At 54.6% G+C, this 26,858-nt stretch overlaps 1 protein-coding gene across 1 annotated transcript in view; it reads right to left on the minus strand.

The window, feature by feature from the left end:
• Nucleotides 1-26,858, minus strand: part of DSCAML1 (DS cell adhesion molecule like 1) — a 356,428-nt gene that overhangs the window by 64,057 nt on the left and 265,513 nt on the right. The window contains exons 5-11 of the mRNA XM_043900168.1: nt 25,823-26,101; nt 22,084-22,359; nt 20,552-20,848; nt 18,631-18,903; nt 9,328-9,606; nt 8,800-8,919; nt 7,704-7,880 (exon numbers count right to left, since the gene is read on the minus strand). Coding sequence (XP_043756103.1) covers nt 7,704-7,880; nt 8,800-8,919; nt 9,328-9,606; nt 18,631-18,903; nt 20,552-20,848; nt 22,084-22,359; nt 25,823-26,101 — 1,701 coding nt within the window. The remainder of the gene's footprint in view (nt 1-7,703; nt 7,881-8,799; nt 8,920-9,327; nt 9,607-18,630; nt 18,904-20,551; nt 20,849-22,083; nt 22,360-25,822; nt 26,102-26,858) is intronic.

The following is a 26,858-nucleotide window of genomic DNA, read 5'->3' on the forward strand; positions in this document are numbered from 1 at the left end:
CTGGGCCTGGGGGTTGTTGTGGTTTGACTCCTGTTCCCCCAAAAGATGTCTCAAGTCCTCGATTCTGGTGCCCATGAACATGGCCTTACTTGGAAATATGATCTTTGTGGATATCAACTATTAGTAATGTCTTGGGACTTCCCTGGTGGTCCAGTGGCTCCCACACTCCACACACACACACGGCAGGCTCCCACACTGCAGGGGGCCCCGGGTTCGATCCCTGGTCAGGGATCTAGACCCCACATGCTGCAACTAAAGAGCCTGTGTGTCATAACAAAGATGGAAAACCCTGTGTGCTGCAGCTAAGACCCCGTGCAGTCAAGTAAATACACATAAATAAATATTCTTTAAAGAGATGTCTTCCTGGAGTAGGAAGGGCCCTTAGTCCACTACGACTGGTGTCCTTACAAGAAGGAGAGGGGAGACACACACATAGGGAAGCTGGCGTGAAGACACCCAGGGAGATGCAGGCAGAGACTCCAATCTGAGGGAGGGATGCCAAGGATGGCTGGCAGCCACCGGCAGAGGCAAGAAAAACATGTTCCCTTAGAGCCTGCAGAGAAAGCACAGCCTTGCCGGCACCCTGATTTGGAATTTCTAGCCTTCCAGAACTGTGGGAGAATATAGTTCTGTTCTTTTAAGCTACCTGGTTTGTGGAACTCTGTTACAGCGGCTCTAGGGAGCAAATACAAGGTTCCAATGTGTGACAGAAATTCCCCACGCTGAGTTTCCAGGAGGACAGTCACAGCCGGCCCCCATGGACCTGGAGGGACTGCCTACGGTGGGAGGTTGTGGGCTTTACTGCCCTTGCTCTGCAGGGAGCTCACCCCTGTTACACCCTCAGCGCTGTGGACAGGTTGGCCTGGGTGAGCAGCAGGAATAGGAGTGTGGCCAGGCCACAGTGTGCTACCCCACACCTCCCACCCCAGCACCTGGCCCTGGGCTGGGCACCCACTGCCCGTGAATCACACGAGCAGGAGGAAGTTTTCTCAGAATCTTGACTTTGCAGGTCTCAAGTCTCCGTAGACCTGAGAGGCCCAGACAGGAGCCTGATGGCGTCCTGAGGACTGGCGGGGGCGGGGGGCAGGGGGCAGGGAATGCAAAGAGTCAGGGCTACAGTCCATGGGGCTGCAAGAGTTGTAGGACACGACTGAGCATGTAACCCCTGGGATCTAAGACCAGCTGACCTGAGGTGGAGCTGATATAATAATGATGGAAATAAAGTGTACAATAAATGTAATATGCTTGAATCATTCTGAAACCACCCCTCACCCCACTCCATGGAAAAACTGTCTTCCATGAAACCGGTCCCTGGGGCCAAAAAAGTTGGTGACTGCTGCCCTGAAACACCAAGGGCCCCAGCTTCTGCAAGGTAGGTTCTGGAACTGCGCTCACGGGCCCCATCAGGTCACCACTGGCACAGCAAGTATCACTCACATATTGAGCTCTGTTAATGCCTCAGGAGCTGAGGCAAAGGGTGAGAAAGGTCATGACTTCTCTGAACAGAGGAGCGAACTGAGTCTCAGGGAGAGAGAGGGACTCACCCCAGTTTGTCCGGAAGCAGAGGGTGCACATGGGGACAGGAAATCGGGACTCTTGTCTCCCTGGTCAGGATCTTCCTGTCTGCTAAGCTACATCTACTCATTTTGGCCTCCCTGGGTCCTGCATAGGCTGGGTGGGCTCAGGCTGGGACCTCCTGACCAGGGTTCAGTGGGGCCCGCGGGCGGGAGCCTGGCCTGGTGACGGGATGTGTCCAGCCTGGGTGCTCAGAGCACGGTCTAGAAAGGGAGGAGTGGGTTCTGGGCGGCTGTGTCCCTCGGTCACAGGTTCCTTGCCCCCTGGGAAGGGTGGGGGCTGAGGAGGGCAGAAGAAGCTCTAGAGCAGCGGTCCTGGCCACCAGGTCTAAGGGAGGGGCTGCTTCTGCCCAACAGAAGGAGACTCCTTTGGGCAAATGTGAAATTAGGACCATCTCAGGTCATCGGATACACAATTGTCTTTCCAAGGTTTTGCATCCCAGCCTCTGTACCAATGGTCAACTGCTGGTAGGTGACCTGGTCTACCCGGGACTTCCTTCCACCAGGGCGGCCCACCGCCCCCTCCACTCCCGCTGCTGCCCACTTGGCTCCTGCTCTCCTCCCTCCTGAATTCTGTGCCTCTGCAGCTGCCTGTGAGCTCTGGAGGGCTCTTGGATCTGGCTTTAATTGGTCTGACATTTTGCTCAACAAACAAATCAAAACCCAGACCAAACAAAGAGCCCTTATAGGTTTAATTGGCTGTGGGCTTTGCCTTGGGCCCATCACTGGAGCCTTCACAGAGTGGAGAGGAGTCTCAGGGTGTAACAGAACCTGTCCAGTCAGGTAACCTGTGGCACAAAGGGACAGCTGAGTCCCATGCAGCAGTGGCATCAAAACACAGCCAGCTCTTGAACCTCAGACTAAGCAGCATTTCTTTGTACCTGCCTCTTGGTGAAGCATTCTCTCTGAAGATGCTTTACTTTTGCCCCACTGTCAGATGGAAGGGGGACTGCCTCTTCCTCCTTTTGGTCATTATCTTTCTTGTTTCATTTTACATTTTAGCAGGGAGATGAACGGTAGCCCCGTGGATGCAGTATTTTCATCTGTTAATTACATTTATTTTTCAACCAAGTTCTGGGAGGTGGTCTGGTACCCTAAAAGGATCATGCGCATAGCTGGAATCATAGACTGTCTGAGCTGACAGGGACCCTGGGATCAGCTATGCACTAGATTCTAGTGCAGGCCTCACTGTACAGAAGAGGAAACCGAGGCCCAGAGAAGGGAAAGGTTTGCTTGTGGATACACAGACAGTGAGTTCACAGAGCTGGGACCAGCAACCAGTCTTCCATCTCTTGGTCTGCGCTCTCTCTACCAAAACGTGAGTCAGAGGCAGACAGAGGCAAGCACCTGTCTCAGCTGGGATTATATCACTCAATCACTTTGATCCAGGATCTTTCCTTCCCCAAGAAGGAATTGCTGTCTGCCAACATCACAGGCTGGGTATGGGCTTTGTAAACTGTCAAGTGCTGTGCTGTGACAGTGCTAAGGTACTCATGGCCTCAGCAGCACCCACGTTCTGGGGGTCAGGGAGGACTGGGGACCAGCTGGGCCTGGATGGCTGCCAACAAGCGTGTCCAGGGACTAGGAAAACCTTTTGCTTCCTCCAACAAATTCTTAGAAATCTGGGGCCTTGACGAAAGAAATTGTCCAAGAACCAGCTCTGGAATCCCAACTTGCACCAAGTTGGGCTCCTGCAACTCTTATTTGGTGCCTGATATCAAGAGTCAACACTGCATAGAAAGAAAACATTTTGCTTCCAAAACCCACAAGCACCTCATGCTTTTTCTCCCTGCCCAGCCTCCCTTCACTCTCCACCAGCAGCCCTAAGTTCCACCTGGAATGCACGGACTTGCCGGCCTCCACACTCTTGCTATACTTTGTCCTCATTCTGGAATGGAATGACCTTTGCTCCCGTTGGTTCTTATCAGCATCCTTCTCATCCTTCAAGTCCTACTTAGCAACTACTCCTTTTGTGGAACTTTTCTTAATATTACCTTAATGGCTACCCAAATTAAAATTGATCACTGCATCCCTGATTCTCTTTGTATCTCCTTGTTTGTAGCTTTTTAAGGCACTTATGGGCTTTCCCGGTGGCTCAGATGGTAAAGAATCTGCCTGCAATGTGGGAGACCCAGGTTTGACCCCGGGTTGGGAAGATCCCCTGGTGAAGGGAATAGCTACCCACTACAGTAATCTTGCCTGGAGAATTCCACGGACAAAGGAGCCTGGTGGACTACAGTCCAAGGGGTCATAAAGAGTCAGACATGACTGAGCGACTAACACTTTCACACTTTCATATCCCTTCGTGTACTATAGCTATTTTGGGTATGTGTCTATGTCCTCTTCAAGATTCTAAATTCCCTGAGGAGAGCAACTCCATTTTATCCATCACTAGATTTTCAGCACCTAAAACTAATGATCGCTAATGATTACTGGATGTGAGTTTTGTGCCACGTACTGTGTTAATGTTGTAAGTGCGTGTCTCACTTGAATTTCACCAATGAGTAAATGGCATTATAGCTTCAAACTTACAGAGTAGGAAACTGGGGCTTACAGAGACCATTTCTTGTCCAAGATCCCACAACTATCAAGTGGCAGAGTTGGGGTTTGAACCCTGGTTTGTCTGGTTCTAAAGTCTGTGCTCTAATCCACTAGAGTTTTATGGATTATTTAGTGAGGGCCCAGAGAGCCTCTGTTATCATTGGAAACCATTGGGGTCAATGGTGAGGACACTTTCCAACAGAAGCCAACCACAAATGTCCAGTTTGACCCTTGAATGTTTTTTATGATGTATGTCCCTTTGATATATTATATTACTTTCTTACTTCTACTTGGCTAATGTGGGAATGAAGTTCAGTTTGCCCTCTGACAGGTCACACGAGTGTGAGGCCTGACAATGTGGAGCCGTATAGGGTCAACCTTTTCCTGAGAGTGTTAGAGGCATCGAGGAAGGCCATGCCCTTGACTTTGCAAGTGGCAGGTTTTCCGTAGCTGGCCTGCAGGTGAGTGGGAGAGCGTTGGTGTAGGCTGTCTGAGATGGACTAAGGGATGACCAGGAAGGGCTTTGCCCTGGCAAGCCCTTCTGTGACCCACACACTTGTATCCTGTGGGTTTTTCCCCATCCACCTGCATCCTGTGGGGAGGTGGGAGAGGTTGAAGGACAATGAAGGAGGAAGAGGGCAGAGGAGGTGGGGGTGGGAGGGAAGGATGTTCTCGGGGAGGAGCTGAACGTGGGTTACCTGGAGCAATGTGCCCACAGAAAGCAGCAGGAGGCACAGCGGAAGTTCCCAAAGAAGGTTGGGAGCCCCTGGCCCCTTCCCCATCCCCTTCCGACCCCCGGCAGTGCCCCATGGTCATAGAAGCCTCTTCTGGCAGCCGGGTGCTGTGTGAATGATTCAGGCCACAACTGAAAAGCAGTCAGACCTCCAACTCCCAGCAGAGGCCCTGGCCACACTCAGCCCTCCACACTGGCTGCCCTTGGACCTCAAATGCCCCAGCCCCTGCTTCCCCGTCTCCTGCTGGCTTTTGGGGTGGTGTAGGGGCCTTTAGCGTGGCTAGCAGGTCACTGGGAGAGCAGGGTGGAAACAGAAGGAGGCATCTGTGATAGAGAAAGGGTATGAAGAAAAGGCCATCCGAGGCAGCACCTGTGGGTGACGGTGTGGGGACCCCGGGTGTACAGAGGGTGTGGGGGCACAGCTGGGCAGCAGCCTGTGGGGGAGGCTGGAGGAGGAGAGGGCAGAGGGCTGGATGAGCAGTGCGGAGACTGTGTCGCAGGTGGCAGGTGAAGGAGGCGCAGTGAGTGGGAAAAACCCAGAGGAGTTTGTGGGACGGTGTAGACACAGACCTAGGGAAAGCCCTGTGAGTGCGCCTTACTATGGAAGGAGGCGGAGCGAAGTGACAAAGCTGCTGAAACAGGACCGGGGTGGAGGGTGGGGTGGGGCAGGAGGATCAAGGGCCAGATTCTGCCCACAGGTGACAAGGGGTGCGGGGTGGCCGTCATCCCTTGGGAAGAGGGGCCAGAGGTGGTCACCAGAGGTGGACACTCCTGTGAATGTGGGTGGCTGAGTGTGTGATCTGCTGCTGGACGTGTTCATGAGGCTGCCCTGGATTTACAAAACATGCTTTCATAGCTCCTGCCTGGGCTGTGAAGTGAGGACGGACGGCACAGAAAAATGCAGGTCTGAGGGGCAGGGGGGAGGTGACTCGCCCAGGACCCCCAGGACATCAGGGACAGCCTGATGTGCACTGGGTCTCCTCGCATACCGCCCACCTCCTGATCACTGCATCCCCAGTCACCCATGTCTGCCTCCTTGACACAGAGGAACCACGGGCCCAAAGACACAGCCACGTTTGCCCAGTGTAATCCTTTAACTCAGAGGAAAAGAGCAAAAACCAAGAAAAAAAAAAAAAGCTGAGTGTTTGAGCTCTTTTTTTTTCCTGCTGACAGTGGGGAGATAAGGATCAAACAGCCAGGCTAGTTCCACGAGGTGCCTACTATTCCTCTCGCCTCACGCAGGCAGAATTAGCAGTGTTCTCCTCTCCCTGGCTGAGGGATGTAGATTGATTGCCTGGTTTTATTAAGGACAAAGTGCTTTTTGATAGTGTGAGGGAAGCAGCTCCCCAGGGCGGGGATTCCGGCGCCTGGAGCTCCCTAAGCATCGATCGATGGCCGGGGCTTCCCCGTCTTGTGTGGAGCTGAACAGGGTTTGGCAAGCGATAAAGAAACTATGACTCTTAAGGGCGGGGCCTCCAGGGAGACGCTGGGCAGACCGCACACTGGGCGCTGCTCTCATCAGCCTTTCCTACACGTACCCTGGAGGGTCTCCTACTAAAACCAAAACTGGGTGGGGGCTGAATCTCTGATGGCCTACTGGGCGCCAGGTACCATCCTGGTTGCGTTATACACGTCATCTGACTTACTCTTGACATAGAACATAACAAGTAAGGTGCTCTCATGACTCATTTATGTACGGCAGGAACATGAGATACAGAGCCCAAGAAAACCCAGAGAGGTTGCAGTGAGTACGCCCAGACTCACAGCTGGCTTGGTCAGATGCTAAAACTCAGGGTTTAACTGCTCTTCTCTGTAGCCTGCGTTCTGTTTCAGACACTGTCCTGACATGACCCTTAGGGGCCTACTATATAGACCCCTAACAGCATGAAGGGATAGGCTTGCCCAGTAGGAATGTCTGTGGGTGACTGAACAGAACTCAAGGCTATTCCAGACTTCAGGGCGATTGATTCCGACTCTAGGTCTGGGGATTTAGAAGCCAGAGGTATGGCACCGAGCTAAGGTGAGTTTTACGGCTCTTTTGCCCTTTCTGAATCATCTTCCCTTTTCCATGATCATTTCCTGTGGTAAGCACAATGATTTTGTGAGCCTAGTGGGCTGGGAATGAACCTCCAACACAGGTGAGGAAAGGAACCCAAAGATGTGAAGTCACTTGCCCAAAGCCAGGAAGACCAAAAGGTGGACCTGGAATCAGAACCCAGATCCCACAGGCCTTTCGCCTATACTGTGTATATGATCTCTTTTTTTCTAAGCCACTAACAGGTTATATACAAGCAGGCATACATTAAATAACAGGGAAAAAATTGTTCGATATGACTACTCAGATGGAATTGCCAACCTACAGAGCAAAATAAATGGGATGTCACATGATACTTTGGTATAGCAAATGCTTCCCTAGTGGCTCAGTCAGCAGACAGTCTGCCTGCAATGCAGGAGACCCGAGTTTGATCCCTGGGTTGGGAAGATCCCCTGGAGAAGGGCATGGCAGCCCACTTCACTATTCTTGCCTGGGAAATCCATGGACAGAGGAGCCTGGTGGGCTATAGTCCATGGGGTCACAAAGAGCCAGACATGACTTAGTGACTTAACCTAACCTGTTTATCATGATAAGAGCAGAGTGAGCTGGGGTTCATTCACAGTGAGGCCACTGTCTCAGATGAGAGTGATTTTGAATCCCTCCTCAGACTTCCTAAGCCCACCTCTGCCTAGGAATCCTTCCTGCCTCCCTCTCCCAGAAGGAGCAATGGAAACCAGGTGGGGAGGCAGGGTGAGCGCAGAGATGGGCCATGGCCTGTGATCAGGGAGTGCTGGGAGAGGCTCACAGGGACAAAACTCACTCTTGACGGTGAGGAACATGGACTTGCTGATGTCGGTGCCCACGCCGTTGCTGGCCTGGCAGAGGTAGTAGCCGATGTCCTCTTCCAGGACGTGGCGGATCAGCAGCGAGCTGTTTGGCAGGATCTGGATGCGGCCGGTGAGGGGCACCGGGTGGTATTGCTGCGGGTTCCCGCTCCCTGCAAGGAGGCAGAAGAGAGCAGGACTGGTGGCCGGGTCGGGAGTGAGCTGGGGGGGTCAGAGTGCCTCAAGGAACGGCCTTCCTTGAGCAAAGCTGATTTAGGGCGATTTTGAAGCATCCCCGAAGGGCTGGGAGCTCACACAGTTCCTGTTTCCTGGGAAACAGGAAAGACCAACACAGAGGTCTGAGCCTGCCCCAGATCTGAGGAGTGGAGATGGAGTCGGGAGCTTCAGCTTGATGCCCACCTTGGCACTGAGCTTCCTTTGGGCTCAGCTTCCTTTGGCCTCTTCTTTTGGAGAGGAGGAAAGAGTTATCTTTGGGCCACTTGGCAATCGGCAAAGGGAAGACTGAGCCCTCACGTGGTACTTGCCTGGTCTTAGGCAGTCAGGCCTGGAAAAGAGGCCAGCCAACCCCCAAGGGGGTTCAGATCTCTCCTCCCCTTCCCCCAGAGTCAGCCATGGACACAGTAAGGATAAGAGGTTGGCGTGGGACTTAGTCAGATACCAAATGCATCCTTGGGTTGAAGTTGGGTTCCAAGAAGGACTGAGATCCCAGAATAGGTTTGACAAGTGAGGAGCAGGGGTCAATGAGGCTCTGGGACCCCAAGGTGGGCTGGGGAGACTTGGGGAGGGATAGGGAAAGTGGATTGTATTGAGTGCTAGAGCTGGAGAGAAGACGGCAGAGGTCAGTCTATGGGGACAAGAGGAAATTCAGAATTAGCATGACCCCAGCTGTTCCTCGTCCACAGACCTTGTGGGTGGCTGAGGAGGATCTCCTGTTCAGGTATAGCCTGGGGTCCCCTGAGAGCTCAGAACCTAGGACTAGGAGTCCTGCGTAGGGGACTAGGCTTCAGTTGCATTAGCACCCTCCCCTCCCCGCCCGGCTGTGTCAGAGATGCTGGCTGGTCAGGGACTTACCCTTGGCATGCTTCCACATGACCTTGGGTGGGGGGTAGCCATCCACCGAGCAGTTGAGCACACCGGCTTTCCCATAGATGCCATCCTGGTTGTTGGGCTGCACCACGAATCGTGGGGGCACTGCAGAAAGGGGGGGTGGGGGAGGAACAGATCAGCTTGGTCTCTGATAGGTTTCCTGGGGCTCTGGGCACCTTCTAGCCAATGTCAGCCCCACCTGGACCATTACAAAGTTGGGGAGCAGGCACCTCTGAGACCCAAGATGTTGAGAGCTTTTGCCAGTCATATCAGGTTGGACGTTGGGAATTCTGAGCGCCAATTCTGACATCACCAGTGACCAACCGAGTCTTCCCCTTGCAAGATCTCAGTTTCCCGGAGAGTAAGAGATTTGAACCTCTTGACCCTTAAGGTCCCCGCTGGAGTCAACTTTCTCTGAGCCTGTGATTCAGACTGGAAATCTAGAGAGCCTGTGTCCAGCCACAGCAGAGCTGGGCCCCTGCTCCCCCGACGGGGCTATCCTGTCCCACTCACCACGCACAATGAGCTGGCGCTCCCTGCTCACGGTGGCCGCTGCATTGCTGGCGATGCATGTATAGTTGCCATTGTGCTTGAGGGAGACGCTGGAGATCTGCAGGGAGCTCATGAACTCCTTGCTCTCGATGGTCACGCCCGAGCCCGAGATGATCACCTGCCCGTCTTTCCTCCACGTGATGCGGATGGGCATGTCCCCCGAGGATACCACACAGGGGATGTAGAGCAGCTGGCCAATGGAGGCAGGTGGGAACTCGAAGGGCTGGATGAGAGGGGGCACTGGGAAGGCAAGAGGGGTGCTGCTGTCAGGCCCCCATGTGCCCCAGCCTGGCTGGCAGCACGCCCGCCCCTGCCTGGCCTTCTGGCTCCTCCCAACCCTGTGTGGGCTGCAAACAGAGTCCCCTGGGCACTGGTGCCTGTTCTCCTATATATGTATATATATGCAGAATCTCTTGGGTGCTCTGACGTCATCCCCTGGCTTCCATCCCCTTGCCTACCTGGGCCTGGGATCTGCTCTCTCTCCAGGGCCTGGGCTGGCCTGCATTCATCATGACCTTCAGATTTGTCCTGGAACTTGAATGGTGACGACTCCTGTCTGCTTGCTGACGCACTGTTCAGCTTTTACCCTGACTTCCCTGCCATCCCTTGGCACCCCTGTGCTCCCCGTGGTATCCCAGAGCTGCATCTCCAGCTGTTTGGGGGCCTGGCATGGATAGAGATGATGTGCCCCAGATGCTCGGGCTGTCCCCCAGCCAGGCTGCTGTGTCCTCGCCTCCTCCTGTGGAGGCCCCGTCACCCAGCCGATCCCTTTCCATTGTCATCACGTGTTGGGACCAGGCGGGTGGAAGCTCCTGTCACTGGTTGTTTCAACTGCTTTATCCACACCTTCTTGTTGAATCCTCCCACCAAGAATGTGATGTGAGCTGAGCTGTCTCCACTTCACAGATGAGAGAACTGAGTTCAGAGCAATCATTTGCTTCCCATCACCCAGCTTATAAGAGGAGACTGTGGGATTTAAAACCTGATCTCTCTGTTCTCCAAGTCTGAAACCTCTTCCTTATGCTACCTTGTTGCCTTGTTGAGAAAGCCCCAAACACGCCCAGATCAGAGACTCTTGTCTCACACACAAGCTCTCCTTGGATTGCAGAAAAGAGCACAGGGGGAGCCCTGTCATCTATGAGTAGACTCACCTGGCTAAGCATCATCCACACAGCCTCCCCACACCCTCCTCCTCCTCCTGCCCACATCTCAGCTCCTGGGTGGGAGTGGGGGCCTGTCTGGAGCCTGAGCTGCTGTAAGAGGGATCCTCCTTTCTCAGCCCTGGCTGGAGCATCAGCCATTATCTTTATGATAACTCAATTAGGCCACAGCGACTTCCCCGGCAAGTGGGGGGAGAAGAGAGAGAAGGAGACAGACAATTAGCTTAACAAGGATGAGCACCCAGTAGATGAGATCTCCTTTCTGCAGTGAAATAATTAAATTACTAAGCTGTCCACAGTCCTCCGGCCTCCTCCCAGGCACCAGCCCCATCCCTCCTGGAAGCCTGCTATTCTCCCCAGCCAGAGTGGACACAGCAGGTGAGGGTGGGGTGATGAACCTCGAGGGGAAAAGGGATGGCAACATCATGTGCATGTCCTAGGCTCTGCCTGCACCCCAGGGATTTTCAGGATTCAGTAGGGAGCAGCCCCTGAGAAGCGGCCAGGTGTGGCAAAACCCTTGGCAGCCCTTTGGACCTTTGGGAAAGTTCCTGGTCAAGAGTCCTAGGTCCAGAGGAAGTGACACTGAGGAGGGACATTATCCCCAAGGCCTATGGGATGAAGCAGGGACCTTAACTGACCTGACCTTCTCAACATCACCTCCCACCATACCCTTCACTCTGGCCACGGGGGCTCCATCCATTCACCACGAACACCCACAGCTCCGAATCTCAGCCCAGGTCTAATGAACATGGCTGGGCACTGGGTGGAAACAACTACCATGTGGGCTCCACCATGAGCCCCAATCCAGGTCCCCAGTCTAGCCAGCTTTTCTGGGATTCTGGTCATGGCCCAGATCTCTGCATCCCAACCTCTGGCTGCAGCTGCTCTCTGGGTTGGGGCCTTATCCCCATATTCTGAGTGGTTTGGGCCTTGCATATCTCCAGTGAGATGTCTCTGGATCCCTGACTCTAGAAATGGCCCAGTGCTCATTGCTGAAGTTTCCCAGAGATTCCTCATTGGGTTCCGCTGACCCTCCCACCCTCCCTTCACTGGGAACTTAGCTCAGGTTGAGTCCTCTGGCCACCGTGGACTTTTTGATGGAGTTGTTGCACAGACACAGATCTGCCAGTGCGTCTCCTTTGGCTTAGCAGAACCAGTTCTGGTCCAGCCTTCCTTCCCACAAAGGCTCAAAGCTAGAGTCTAGGAGGCCGCATGGGAAACTCCTTGTCATCCTCTCAGACCTGGCTCCAGCACTACCTCCTCGGTGAAGCCTGCTCTCCTCCTGCATAGCCCTGCAGCACTTGGTTCACACTTGATCACGCCCCTGATCACACACCAGTGAGGTAACTGTTAGCAGTACCACCTTCCCTGGGAGGTCTGGGAGCCCCTAAGGGCAGTAGTTATTATACTTGGCAAATTGAAAGAGCCCAATAAGTGCTGTCAGATGAGTAAATATATGTCTGGCTATCATTTCCCTCATGGACCTTAGAGGTGGGCAAGGGGTGGGGAAAGCACAGGATGGGGGTTGGTCCAGAAAAGAGGGAGCTCTACCATATGTCTCAAGATGCTGTATTTATGCGGCATAATTTGGGAGCTAGGAGCTGCTCCCTTAGTTCTTCCCCGGGGGTCAGGCCCTTGCTGTCCTAGAATAAGAGCTGGCTCCATGGACGAGAGGAGAGTCGGACAGTCACGAGAGGAGTCTGTGGGGCAAGCAAGGCATGGGGCAGGTGGCTCTACCTAGGAGGAGAGGGCTGTGCCTCAGAATGGATGGCCAAGCACTTCATTTCCAAGGAGAACAGAGCAAGTGGAGACTGCAATGAGGCAGGAAGATTTAGCTCAGGCAAGGGGAAGATCGTCTCTCTCAGTAAAAAGGGATTTAGATAACGGAACAAGTTACTAAGGCAGGTTAATTCATTAATTAACTAATTCATCGAATATTTATGAAATGCCTGCACTGTGAAGGCATTATGCTCCTTGTGGGCTGGGGAAAGTAGGAACATGCTTTGAATTGTGGATAGGACCTCCAGAAGCTTAGCATTTGCTCGGGAAGGTAAGACATCTCCCTTGGTGGTTACTGAACAAGCTCCACCCGAAAACACAGATGCTGAACTCAGAGCAGAGAGCGTGTTATCTGGTCGGGTGACCACAGCTGCATGGAGGAGGTGGCATTTGGACAGAGCGTTAAAGGACACATGTGCTTTACAAAATATATGAGTGAGAATGTAGGAGAAGGCTGAGCCGAGAGGCAGAGGCCAACCACAGGCTGTCATTCCCTTCCGGTCTTCCAGAATAATGTTGATGGCAATATGAGCATCCACTGAAGGAGAGAGCAGTCAATATCCATCCTGGGGGTTAGACAGTCACCTAGGGTGGCCAGAGCTCTCCTGCACTGCTGTCCTGCAGGAGGCAGATGACCAGACAACCTCCAAAGAGTAAGGTTCCTTACTTTCCTCCCCACTGCCCCCTGCTGCAGTTGATGGGCAGGTAAGGTACTGTGGGGGATAAATGTCTCCTTAGAAGCTCCTTGGACAGGGTGGTAGAGGGCAGAGCTGCTCACAGAATTCCTCGGCTCCAGGCTGGCATTCCCACAACCCCATAAGTCCAGGCACACGAGGACTGCCTGGAGGAGAAGAAAGCCTAGGGACCCTGGCTCCTTCACGGGCTCACCAAACACCCAGAGGAGGCTGTGAGCGGGAGGTTCTGAGAAGCAGGGCAGGGGGCCCTGCAATGTGGACAGGGGGCTGCGTTGTAAACTGGGAGGCGGTGGTGTCCTCCTAGCACTCAGAGGTGGACACGGGCTCCTTGAGTGTGTGTGGGGTGTGTGTGTCCACCTCCACATCTGAGGAAGAAGAAGTTCAGGACTGGATCACCTCCAGGGCGGTGATGCCCAAGAATTTCTTTAGGGTTACCAGCAGGCCACAGGGACCCTCCTGCCCTGACTCCCAGCATCTCCCCAGCACACAGTCTGAAGGTAGGGGGCATGAATGCCATGTAATGATGGGATTTCTCTCTGGAAGCCCTCCCCGCTTTGGCCACAGTCATCTTTGGTGAGAGGGCAACTCTCAGCTGTGTGGGAGGCAGGGTTGGAGCAAGCTGTTGTGATGGCGAAGTCAGAGGCCTGAGTGGCTGAGATGACAGCAGTCTTGGCAGTCCCTGTGGTCCCCGGCCACCATAAAGCTGTTATGGCCACTTGTTTGGGGGCGCTGTGTGGAGGAGGCCACGCTGACCACCGGCCCAGCCCATAAACACTTTATGGTGTCTCTCATGAGCTCTCTTAGAGACTGAATCTTTTTATTTATTACACTATTTGGCAGAGAACGGGCACCGTGCAAAGTTGGAGCTTCCCTCCTTGTGCAGCATGGAGATGGGGAAAGACTCTGTTATCCAAGAGCAATGTGGGCATGCTGCCCTCTCGCCACTACCCTGCTCTGCCCCCGAGCCTCAGTTTCCTCATCTGCAAAATGGGGGAGTTGGATCCAACAGTCACTAAAGCCTGACACTGATCTTCCAGTTGTAACAAGTCTCATATTTTAGGAATATTGTCACTTCAGTTTTTTTTTTTTTAAACACAGCCCCCTCTTCTCCAGAAGGCCTTCCCTGACCACCCTATTTAAAACTGTAAACCACTCTCCATGACCTGTGGCACTCTGCTCCCCACTCCCTGTTTGACATGAAACATCTTCTACCTATTGCACACATTAACCATTTCCCCCTCTAGAAGGTACGTTCCCCAAGGGCAGGAATTTTGCCTGTCTTGAGCACAGCAGTGTTCATAGAATAGTGTCTGGAAGAGAGTGGGTGCACGGTCAATGTCTCTGAATGGACAGACAGATGCTGCTTCATCCGCAGCACTGCCGTCACATGAGCCCTGTTTGTCCACTAAGGAGGATGCTTGCTCCGGTGCCCCTGGCTTCGTCTGCTGAAAAACAGGGCTGTGGGCAGCAGAATCCTCAGTGTCCCTCCCCCCGTGTGTTGGGCAACCTGCCCCTGGGAATCCGTCGTGCTCCCTTCCTGTGGATTCCAGCGGGTTCCTTCTAAATCTCCATCTGTGCCAATGGCAGGCATTTGGCCAGGGAACCAGATGTCTCTTAAGCCCCACGACCATAGAGACCCCTATTCTCTAGGATGAGAGGGGGGAAGGAGGAGCCCCCAAGCACACAGCAGGGACTGGCTGAGCAGCGAGGGAAGGAGTTTGGGTGAGGAGTGTGCACACTTGGGAGAGTGTGCGTCTGCATGTGTGTGTTCTCTGCTACCCAGAGGGACCTGGCACTACCTCCGGGCTCTGGCCTTACTGAGAATGGGCAGAGAGCAACTCACGCCCTCGTTTTGAAGGGCATCCGGAGGCTCAGGTGTAGGGATGGAGATGTTCCTTTGTTGGGCCAAAGCCAAGGAGCTCCTGTTACAGCCCTGCCTTCTTAGTTAATTAAACATTCAGCCTGAATACCCAGAGATGCTTTTATGCTACATTATTTTTCAGCTACAGGGGGCCCTAAAGACACCAAATCTAGGTTGAATCTCCATGCCTTCCTCTCACCATCCTACTAAGACTCTCTCTGGATGCCCAGAGAAAAAGCTTGCCTTTCTCACAGCCTGGCTCTCCCCTGCCAATCAGGGTCACATGCACCCAAGTCCAGGCAGCCGTGGAAGCACCCTCACCCTCTCTGCCTTGCTGGTCACAGCAGGCTCACTTGGGGGATCTCCTCTATGGTAGCACCTGCAGCTACTGTCTGTGGCTCAGGAATGTCACTTCACAGGAGGATGTGGACAGAGGGAACCTTTTGAGTATATACCACTGCGTGTGGTATGTGTGAAGTGTGGACAGGCTAACGTGTGTCTATCTGTTGCAGGCACATGCATACAAAGCATATGGTGTGTCCATGCATGTGTACCCATGCACACAGGTCTCTGCACATGCGTGTGCATGCATATGTGTCTGGCGTGTTCTGCTTGCCTCATCTCAGTGTTTGGAAAATTCATCAGAAGACAAGCAGTCCCAGAAGGAATGGAGTCAGCAGGGGTTTTACCAGCTCACGGAGTAGTGTGGGTTTTTGCCCTGCCCTGCCCTGCCTGCCGGCACATGGCCCTACAGAGAGATGAGGGGGTAGGACTTCCAACTGATCCCAAGCTTCCAGTGCCCATTCTCACCCCCATGCGCCCGTCCCCACACTCCAGGTCTCTGCTCTGATCCTCTGGGTGGGACGCACATCCCAGGCAGGCAGGCGGGAGTGGGTCTAGAGGTCTGCCCTTGGGTCCCCTCCCTCCCCCAGAGTCGGGTCCCCTTTCCACGCCCAGGGGCGCCTCCTCCGCCCTCCTCCTCCTCGAGTAGCTCTTTGAACAACACATCAGCTAATCAAGCAGCGTGCTCATAATCAGCTCTGATGGATTCTTCTGCAAAAGCGCATTCTAATGAGGTGGGGAGAGGGAGTCTGGAAAGGAAGCGTGAGGATGGGTTTAAGCTTTCAGATGGGCAGGGGCATGGGGTCGCAGAGCACCCGCACTGGTCTGGAGAGAAAACGGGGGACTGTACCCCTTCTGCGGCTGGATTTGCAGACCCTGCGGGCAGGGAAGGGGCCACGTGTGCACACACACCTGTGCACTGTACACACACATCACATCTCTGCTTGTGAATGCCAAGCTCCTGCTGCCTGCTGGGAGCCACATGTGCTCTGTGCAGGGGCTCTGAGCTCTGGGATTACACACACACACAGACACACACACACACACACACACACACGCCCTTCCCTCGCCCTGGGCCCGGAGACACTGTCGCTCAGCACAATCACAACAGGCCCAGCGAGTCGCTGAGACGGAATGCATCAGATTCAATTCATTAGGGCTGATCGCTCCCTGAATGGGGTTGAATAATTGATGAGCAGAAGCAGCTTTCAGGATGTTCTGCGTACTACGAGGCTCACTGGAGCCCTGTTATTTTTTTTTTTTTAAGTCAACAAATCCAGCCGAATGCTCGCTGGTGCGGCTGGGCGAAGGGAATAGAGCAAAGGTTAGATGTTTTAATATGTGATGTTTACACTGTGAACTCTCAGTCCACTGCGTGTAACAGAAATGGATACAGGCAGGTCGTCCTGTGATGCCGGGAGCCAGGCTTGGGTTGGGCCCGGGGGTTGGGAGATTCCTGCTGATATGAGGACGCTGGGCTGGGCAGAGGTTTCAGGCTGAAAGAGGGGCCAGAATGGCCATCCGCCTGCCTGGGGTGCAGCAGTGAGGAGGCAGGAGGCGGATGCTGTTAAGGTCTCATCTCTCGTCTCCAGGCCTGAGATGGCCACCAGGATGGCCCCTCCCCCAGTTCTCGGGCTCAGAGCCAGGCTTCCCAGAAAGTCACAGCAACCCAGACTAAAGTCTCAGTTTCAGCTCAAGCAGCACATACTGTCTGTCACTGCGACAGGTGGTGGGTGCACGAGGGGGCATGTGACGCGGCCCCGGTGCGCCGACAAGAGAGCCTGGGTGATAGGCAGTGGAGGAGCGAAGCCCTGATTGCGCCCTTTGCTGCACCTTCCATTTCCCCAGCTGTTCTCCTGACACTTACCCCCCGATGGCCCATTTTCACCGAACGCTTGAAGGGGTCCAAGCCAGAGGCAGCATCTGTCTCCCCAAACCAGTCCTTCCCCTAGACTCCTCTCTTCCTGTCCACAAGGCCCAGATGCCCCCGAGTCCCCCTCTTCCTGTCCACAAGGCCCAGACGCCCCTGAGTCCCCCCTTCCTGTCCACAACGCCTCTACACCATCTTGCTTCAGGAATCTGGGCCCCCTGGACCCTCCCCCCGTGTTAGAGCCACTTTCCAAGCCCGGAGCCCCCAGCTTTCTCCTTCCTGTGGGCTCGAGGGCCCAGGCTGGTTTCCTCTCTGGGTTCAGGTTTCCCCTTTGGGGATATGCTGGAGCCTGCCCCGGCTCTTCAGGAAGGGACAGAAGCCCTTACCCATCAAGGCCACCACTGGCCCAAAGACCCTGCACCCCAGCTGCCTGGCTTTCAGGGACCTATCCTCAGCCAAGAGGCAGGCCCCACCTCTCCACCCTGTCCCCTGGGAAACCAGGCCACTCAGCTCTCACCCACCATCCAGACAATCTCCAGGCCTGTCAGTTTCAAAGAATGTGTTTGAGAGAGAGCTTCACAGCGCCACACAGCCCCTGACCCCAGGGGCCTCTGTCGCTCAGTCAGGCATTCATTTATTTGCTCGTTTATATGCCTTCATTCCTTCAACCCACAAACATTTACTGAAGGGCTACCGTGTACCAGGCACAGTGTCAGGTGCCTGAACAGAAGACAGACCTCGCCCAGGTGAGCACGGAGGGACCGGGAGGGATGAGGGTTTTAGGTTCTAGGCCGCCAGCGGCATTAGCAGCCCAAAGTGTCAGTCGCTCAGTTGTGCCTGACTCCTAGTGACCTCATGGACCTGTAGTCCCCCAAGCTCCTCTGTCCATGGGATTTCCCAGGCAAGGATACTGGAGTGGGTTTGCTATTTCCTTCTCCTGGGGATCTTCCTGACCCAGAGATTTAACCTGTGTCTCCTGCATTGCGGGCAGATTCTTTACCATATGAGTCACCAGTGAAGCCCTTAGCAGTTGAAATGTCCTTGTCAATGATGGCAAAGCAGCCTCGCCTGTCTGAACCCCGGAAAGGAGTCAGGGCACCCAGCACCTGCACCTTCCACTCTGCCTCCTGCTGCTTCCGTTCTGAGTCCTGTCCCTTGCACACCTGCTGGTCTCTGATGGGCCCTGCTGAGTTCTGGGTGGCTCCATGCTGACACAGGGGAACAATATAGCCGATCGCCTCTGACCTGGGCCTCTTGCCCAGGTGACCCGACTCCTCTTGTGTGTCACTGAGCTCTCATGCCCTTGGGGCCAGCGCTGCCTTGACCTGCAGCCCACAGCCGGAACTGGACGTAGAGGTACCCATGGCCTTCTTGTGTCCCCCGTCCACGTGTAATCTCCCTGCCCCACTTTTTCCAAGCTCCAGGCCAGAGCCTTCTCTTCCTTGGCTTCCCACTCAGGACTGCCTGCTGCTGGCTGAGCGGCTGCAGAGAGGAGCCTGCAATCCTGGGTGACCAGGGGGGTGCTCCGGTTCAGGGTGGCAGTGGGGGGAAGCCTACCTTTGACGGCCACGTGGACGCTCTGGCTGATGGAGAGCTGCGGCTGGATGAGGACACTGCATAGGTACTCCCCCTCGTCCATGCCCTTCTGCACATCCGTCAGCTTGAGGGTCCCGTTCTCGAACACCACTTGGCGGTGGTTGTCGGGCAGCAGGAGGGCATCTTTATACCACTTGATGGAGTAGTAGGGGTAGCCGATGACCCTGCAGTTGATAAGGGTGTCCCGCCCAGCCACAGCCGTGATGTTCCTCATCGCCCGGATGCTGGGGGGGCCTGGGCAGGAGTCGGGAGGGAGGAGGAGAGGACGGGTGATGGTGCGGTTAGCCAGGGACAGCAGGCATTGCCCTGTGATGCTCTCCTCAGTTGTTTGGCCTTGGAAACTCTTAGGGGATGGAAATTCAGCAGGGGGAGGCGGGGCTTTTTTTTTTTTTTTTTTACGAGGCAGAGGCTGGAACTGGGGGCACCCAGGGTCTCTCCAGGATTCACTGTTACTAGCTTCAAACAGTTGCAAACAGAGACGGTTCATTCATGCCCTGGGGCAAGAATCCATTCCCCTACTGGGATGGGATAGATGAGCAAACCAAAGCCTCACCAAGAAGTGATGGGGATCTGGGAGGGTGAGTCCTCATTTAGGAGGAGATTAAGATTTGGGGGTTAAAATGGAAATGTTGAGATGCTGTTATTTTCATTTGATTTGCTCATGATGGTCTTAGACTGAAAAGGATCTCATGTATATTAACTATTTAAAGGACAATAAGAAGGTCTTCCTTGGATGCTTTTCTTTCAGCAAGTAAATAAATGTGTTCTGTGTACCCCTGGGAAGGGGCTACAAAGAGGGGCTCTGATCACACTGGAGGAAGGGGACAGGGTCATCATCTGGGTCACTGGGCAGATGGCTATATGGGAATTGCAAAGGGGGCTCAGAGGCTACCATGCAGGGTTAGTGCTGGAGCAGGTATATGAAACTCTGGGCTTCCAGTTCCCCACTCACCCAGCAGATGAGGGGCTGGACCAAGGCATCTCCCACGACTGGGCAGCTCTGTCCCCTTCCAATTTAGAGAGGGCAGGAGAGTGGTCAAAGGGAGATCACATTTCTCATGTGGGGGTCAGAGACCTGGCAGAAGTGAATGACCTTGCCTCTCCCATTCCCTGTTTCCATGGCAGCCACCAGCGCCCCGGACCAGGGCCCTCCCGCCCCCCTGCGCCTCTTCTGCTCTTGGGTCAGGGCTCACTGGTAGGGTCGGTTGAGGACTAGTCTGACCCCAAGTGGCTGCAGAGCTCTTCAGAGGAGCCTCTGTGCTCACCACAGCAGGTTGGAGACCTGAGGCACGGGGAAGGTCACTGTGAGGACTTCTTCCTCCACTCTCAGAGGTGCTCACCTTGGGGCACCCTCACTCAGGCTGAACCCCCTAGCTGAGAGATGGTGGATTGAGAGAAGATGGTTCCCTGGTTTCTGGCTGCTCACAGCTCCTGGAGCATCTCAGGGGTAGCTCCGTGTGGGGACATGGTGATAAAGCTTTCGTGGACATCTCTATCAAAGGGCAAGCCTGGACCACTTCCCCTGCCTTGTCCCTGCCCTTGCAAGGCCCAGGTGGGGCGTAGATGCCAGTGGAGTGCTTAATGTACCTGGAACCAGAGAGATTGATGGGAAGGGACAGGGTAGGGGGCAGGATTGTGGGAGGGGTAAAAGGAGGAGGAGAGCGGGAATGCAAAGAGGGTGAACTGTACCAGACACACACACACACACAAGAATGGATGATGGGATTTGCAGGGGGCAGGGAGAGGGGGACAGGAGAGAGACCTCTACTAAAATCAAAATGACGATTAATAATAAGTACTAATCACCACAAGAATAATGGTAACCACAGAGATGGCAAAGGAACTTAAAAGCCTATTCTGATATTTAAATGTAGACAGGCACCTCTTACGTTTATTCGCGCCTGATATTCAGCACTGCCCACCGAGTTCCGCGCCGTGCACCGGTACACGCCCCCGTCACGGATCTGGGGCCCCGTGACGTTCATGTGGCTGATGGTGGTGCCATCGGACATGGTGTACTGGTTGGTGCGGTGGCTTCCGTCCCGCACGATGGGCTCGTCGTCCAGGGCCCAGGTGACGGTGGGGGGCGGGGCACCCTTGGCCGCGCACATCAGTGAGAACTGCTCCCCGGGGTTGACCACCTTCTCGCTGAAGGATGAGACGATGCGGGGCGTGCCATCTGCAGGGAGTGAGGAGCCCCCTTCAGGGTCACCTCATCACGGAGAGACAGTGCCCCCCAGGCCACCCCACCTCATCACGCGCTATCCACAAAACCCTGTTGGGTGCCCTATTACTGTTGCTTATGAATGAAGACCCTTGGATTTGAATCCAGTCTCAGTCGCTTGCTAGCTGTGTGTCTTTGGGCAAGTTACTTAACATCTCTGAGTCTTTCCATCTTCCCTCTGTGGATGATGGAGATCGTGGGGGTAACGATGATATCCTCCTTGTATGGATGTGAGGAATAAATGAACTAATGCATTAAAGATGCTTACACAGCACTTTGTAAGTGCTTAATAAATGTTACAGCCTCTCAACTTTTCCTTTTCCACCTCTTTCTTCAAACTTTATTAATAAAGACATAGAGGCTCAGAGGTTAACTATGTGTGGAACCAGGACTTGAAGGGACTGGACCTGAAGAATCTAATTCCAGCTCATTTCATTGGCAGGGGTAGCATCAAAAAGTCCAAAGTTTGAGGCTTAAGATGCAAGCTGCCCAGAGGCTTTCGTGGTGCGGGGAGGTGTCTGTGATGGGGCTTAGGTCTTAGTTAATGGAAGCCTGGACCCCCAGGCCCCTACTTCCTCCATGGATCATGGGGTATGTAATCATTAACGCTGGCTGTCCTTCCATGCAGGAATGCTATAAAGAAATGGTGGTGGTTTAGTCGCTAAGTTGTGTCTGACTCTTTGTGACCCCATGGACTATAGCCCACCAGGCTCGTCTGTCCATGGGATTCTCCAGGCCAGAACACTGGAGTGGGTTGCCATTACCTTCTCCAGGGGATCTTTCCAACCCAGAAATCAAACCTGCGTCTCCTGCATTGTCAGTGGATTCTTTACCAGCAGCATCAACTGGGAAACCCTCTAATAGTGCAGTTCTAGTAATTTGGTAGAGGCAATGGAGAATGCCGTTTAAGAGGCCTGAGTTCAAACCCAGCTCCTTGGCAAAACTGTGTAACCTAGGGCAACGGACCAAAGCCTCAGTTTCCTCAATTGCAAAATAGATATTATTAAAAAAAAAAAAAAAAACACACCAAAAACCTCCAAGCAGGGCCTTGGGAGGATGAAATGAGGCAGTGTACCTCCTTGGTGTGTAGGGAGTGCCGGATGACTGCTTCCTGTCGGGAGGGCGGGGTACCTCCTGGCCTGGCTGTGGGAATCCTGAACCCGCCCAGCTGCCCCCAGCCCCCCACTTGCCTTCCAGGACGATGATGGCGAAGTCCTGGGCCGTCTGGGTCTTGCGGGTGGCGAAGCACTGGTAGGCCCCTGAGTGGCTCTTCTGGGCCGAGGTGATGAGCAGCGTCTCGTTGCTGAGCCCGCGGATGGAAATGGCCTCGCTGGGCAGCACCAGCTGGGTGTTGCGGTACCAGCGGATGGTGAACTCCGGGGAGCCCAGGAGGGCACAGGAGAGGATGACCGTGCTGCCGATGCCGGTCTTCAGGTTCTTTGGTGTCAGGGTCACGTGAAGGGGGTCTGGGCCGTACCAGGGGAAACGGGGAGGGAAAGAAAAGCAAAAGGACTCACTGTCAGTGGAGTGTGGATGGGGGTGGGCGGCGATCAGAAAAGGCCCTGGGAGTCTAGAGACCCTGGTTCTGTCTCCAAGATGTCTTGCATGTGTGTGTGTGTTGGGAGGGGTGAGGGTGGGAACCAGACTGAGTGATTTCCCCTCTCTAGGGCTCAGTTTACCCATCTGTGAAATGGCAGGGTCAGGCCAGAGAGTCTCAGCACCTGTTGTTCTGATGGCTTGTGTTGTCCTAATGTGGGGTCCTTGCCCGGGCGGGGTTGGAAAGCGCCCTTTGGCTCATGAGGAGGATGGAAGCTTGGCTGGCTCATCGTTCTCACTGTCACTCACCCTAGAAACCAGGGAGGCCCCCATGGCCCACCACCTGTCTCCCGTGCTTATCCAATAACCAATAGCTACCTTCTGCTGGTCTGACTTCTTTTATACGCGTCAGTCGACCCCCTGCTCTTCACCTCCACTGCCCCTATCCAGTTGCAGGCCCAGAACATGCAGTACGCTCTTCTCCACTCCTCCTTTTTCCTCGTGTCCTTCCATCGGTCCTCCTCACTGCAGCCAGCCACTGCCCTGTTCATAACTTCCATGGCAGCCAACAACTCTCAGCTTGGCATCCAAGGAGGCCCTTGAGACCTGGCCCCCTTCTCAGCTATGCTGTCTCTAGAGCAGCATCCTGCCTGTGGTTCCTGCACACGCAGGGCGCTCTTGGCCCCCTTTGCCTATTTCCTGCTCATCCTTCACACCAACCTCAGGTGTCACCTCTTCCAAGAAGCCTTCCTGGATACTAGTCCCCTCCCAGACTGGGTTAAGGATTCATCTTCTGAGGCTCCCTGTGTGTAACTAACAGAACACCAAGCTCCCCGTCTTCCAATCACCACTTTGTTTCTCTCTCTCCCTCTGGACTGTGAGCCACTTGAAAGCAGGGCAGCGTCTCTCATCTTTATATCACAACTGCTGTCTGACTCATGTTTATTGATTGAATGGCTGGCTGGTTACCAGCCCCAAGCTGGCCTCTCTTCCTTGATCTCCATGGGTTGGGGGTTTCAGGAGCCGGAGACCTGCAGGAGCCTCGGACCCCCAATAATGGAGCCTGCAGGAGAGGGGGGTGTGGCAGGCCTGCCTGGGTGGGCAGTCAAAGCATGCAGGAGTCTGCTCACACTCTGCTTGGCCTGTTCACCCCCAGATCCTCTGCCCGCTACCCAGGGAACATCAGTGCACCACGCCGCAGGTGGCATTCCACTTGCCCCAGGCACCGGCCAGGGCTCCCAGGACCTGCCAGCCAGCAGCTCTCCCCTCATTGTCTCTGCATGGGGCCTCATGGAGGATGGGTGGGAGGTTGGGTGGCAGAATGAGGGAGATATGAAAACATTGCTTTCCTCTCCGTGGACCTGGCAGAGAGGGGCTATCAGAGGGGAAGAGAAAAGCCATGTCACTTCCCCTTGAACCTGGTTATCCAGTCCAGCCCAGTGAGGGGGAGGGTGGGGAGCTCTGCATCTCAGAGTCAGGAGTGTCCGTGCCCACAGGGGTGTGCGCACAGCTCTAGGCAGTTACTTATTGTGTGTCCGTGTGTTCTAGGATGAGAGTGTGTATCTGTGGGTGTGCACAGACACCACATGTGTCTGCATGTGTGTACAGGGAAGTGGGCATGTGAACCTTCAACACATCTGCCTGTATGTGTGTGTGTAACTACTTGCTTGCCTGTCTGTACTGAAGCTGGAGCTTGGAACATCAGATTAACTCAGAGTGAGGTGTGCTAATTTTCCAAGGATGGGGGTACACAGCCCTCCTGACCTGTTCCCTGAGACAATGTGCGTGTATGAATGTGAGTGTGTGTTTGTGTGTAGCAGGAGAGGTTAAAGGGGGAGAAGGTAATACTGTGTGCTTAGTCGCTCAGTTGTGTCTGACTCTTTGCGACCCCACAGACTGTAGCCCACCAGACTCCTCTGTCCAGGGGGATTCTCCAGGCAAGAATACTAGAGTGGGTTGCCATGCCCTCCTCTAGGGGATCTTCCCAACCTGGGGATCAAACCCAGGTCTCCCGCACTGCAGGCCAAACAATTTTGGATGGTGCTTAGAAGAGGGTACTGATCCCGGTCCTCCGATCTGCCTACTCTGTGGTCCACGTCTTGGTTGTACGAGAGGACCTCCTCTTTGCCCCCAAGCTTCCAGCATTTTAATCCAAGCGTTTGTATCACGAACTGTTGCTTCCAGAGCATTTCTTGGGGGCTCTTTCTGCTCTTCCAGCTTCATAGTGAATTCACACAGGGAGGGTCTCCTCCCCACACTGCAGATAAACATGCCCTAACTGTCAAGATTCCCGCGGTTATGGGGAAGAGACTGGGCCCATGTCTGGGCTGAGGGTGACAGGATGCCAGGCCCAGAAGGTCAGCCCAGAGGAGGTAGGCTCTGTGTGGTCCTCTGGCCTAGCCGAGGGCCTGCAGACCTGCAGTCTATGCTCATGAGACAGAGGGTGAGCTGGGCAGAGAGACTTTTTGGTCAATCTCAACAGCAGAGCGGGGGTATGGGGACGGGACCATCTCTGGACAGCCTCTTTCCACTGCCCAGGTTGAATCCCCCATGATGTCATCAGGTTCAAAGTTCATGGACTCAGGCTCCTGCTGCCCCACAGGACTGAGATCCCATAGGGTCTCCAAGTCTCAACCCTCTGCTGCCAACACCTTCCCTGCAGCCCCAAGAGCAGGGAACCCGAGAGAGAGAGATGAGGTAGGGTGGGGGAAGAATGCTCCTGGTCTCACCACTCCCCCTCAAGGGGTTTTTCCCCCGCTTCCAAGGGCTCAGCAGCAGCAGGGGTCTGTGAAAGCCTCCTGCTCTCCACGTGTGCTCCCTGGACCCTAGGGCTCTGGGACAGGGGAGTAACAGGAAGGACCAGAGTTCATGCCAACTGGCAGGTCCTGGAAAGGCTGCCCTGGGTGTTTACCCCCAGTGTCTCCCTAGAAGTTATCCCTAAATACTCTGAGTGTCACCTCTGGTGGGTTCGTTATGTCCTCTACTAGATTCACATCAGTGTCGTTTCCTTTAGTATAGATACTGCCTCCTCCCAAGAAGCTGAGAAGCCCCATGAGCTCGTCACATCACCGTCATTGTTCCCTATGACCCTTGTGACCTCTAGGAGGTCGGAGGGGCAGGGTCATTATCCTCTTTGACAGAAAAGGGCACAGAGGTGATACTCATGGTTATATGATTTCCCCCAGGTCAGTTACTATCTGATGACATCAGAACCAAAAGGCAGGTCTTCTGATTTCAAACCCAGTGCTTTTCTCAGGGCACCAACCTGCCTTCCCCAACCAGAGGATCATCTCTGGGGCTGGCCAGAGGCATGGGGATGCCCTCATGTCCCTCCCCACCAGAGGCAGTGCTCTCAAAGGTTACTGGGGCTGGGAAAGGGGCTCCCCTACTCACCGATGACCGTGAGGGTGCCTGTGACCTCTGCCGAGCCGAAGGTGTTGGTGACCTCACAAATGTAGGTGCCGCTGTCCTCGGTCCGCAGGTCACTGATGGTCAGCCCCGTGATGCGCTTGGTCCAGCGGCTGTCGGCTGGGAGGGGTCGGCCATCCTTGAGCCAGCGGATGGCAGGGATGGGGTAACCGGAGGCAGTGCAGGGCAGCTCCATCGTGTGGCCGGCCCACACTTCCTGGGAGTGGAAGCCGTCCAGGATGGTAGGGATCGACTCGGCAGGGTCTGGAAGGCAGAGAGCATGAGTGGTCCTGGCCAGTCCTGAGACGGGTGGGGTGGGGGTTGGGGTGGGAAGGCAGGCACCCAGAACTTGCTGCCCTCTGGTGCCTGGAGTGAGTGATACCCGTGGGATGGCTCACTGGATCCCCTGGGGCTTCAGACTCTGGCCCAGACTCCGCTACTCAGCCACATGGAGGCCCTGGGAAGCATGGCTGGGAGCAGGGGCTGAGGGAGGAGGATGTGGTGGGCAGACTAGGTTAGAATGACAGACAAACAGAGGGAGAAAGCGAAACCACAAGAGGGAGGGAGAGACATTCATACAAACAGTCCCCATGGCATGAGAATCATGACCTCTTGGGACTATAATTCTGGTCCATCTTGGTCTGGGTCTGTCAAGGATAGGCACCTCTGTTCTGTCCTGTCTGCTCCCACCTGCAATCTGGGTGGGCTCAGAGGAGGCAGTGTTTTTCTCTCCAGGCCCAGAAGGATTCAGAAGTTAAGCCTTCTGCAAAACACACCTGCCATCCAGCAATGCTCCTCGCCTTTGCATTCCCAAACCACAAGCAAGCATGACTGTGGGCCTGTGGCCCTACACTACAGGAGACCAGGCGCTTATTGGTGGGATTCTGTGTGCGACAGCCCTGCCATCTGAGCAACATTCTGGATGCTCCCTCAGTCTAGTTCTCACCCTGATGGGCCCGTCTGGGTGTTCTGCCCACTGGGGACCTTCCCCTGATGTAAACCCCACAGGCTCCCTTTACCT

The sequence above is a fragment of the Cervus elaphus genome, chromosome 1 (assembly GCF_910594005.1).
Source record: "Cervus elaphus chromosome 1, mCerEla1.1, whole genome shotgun sequence".
NCBI classification, from domain to species: domain Eukaryota; kingdom Metazoa; phylum Chordata; class Mammalia; order Artiodactyla; family Cervidae; genus Cervus; species Cervus elaphus.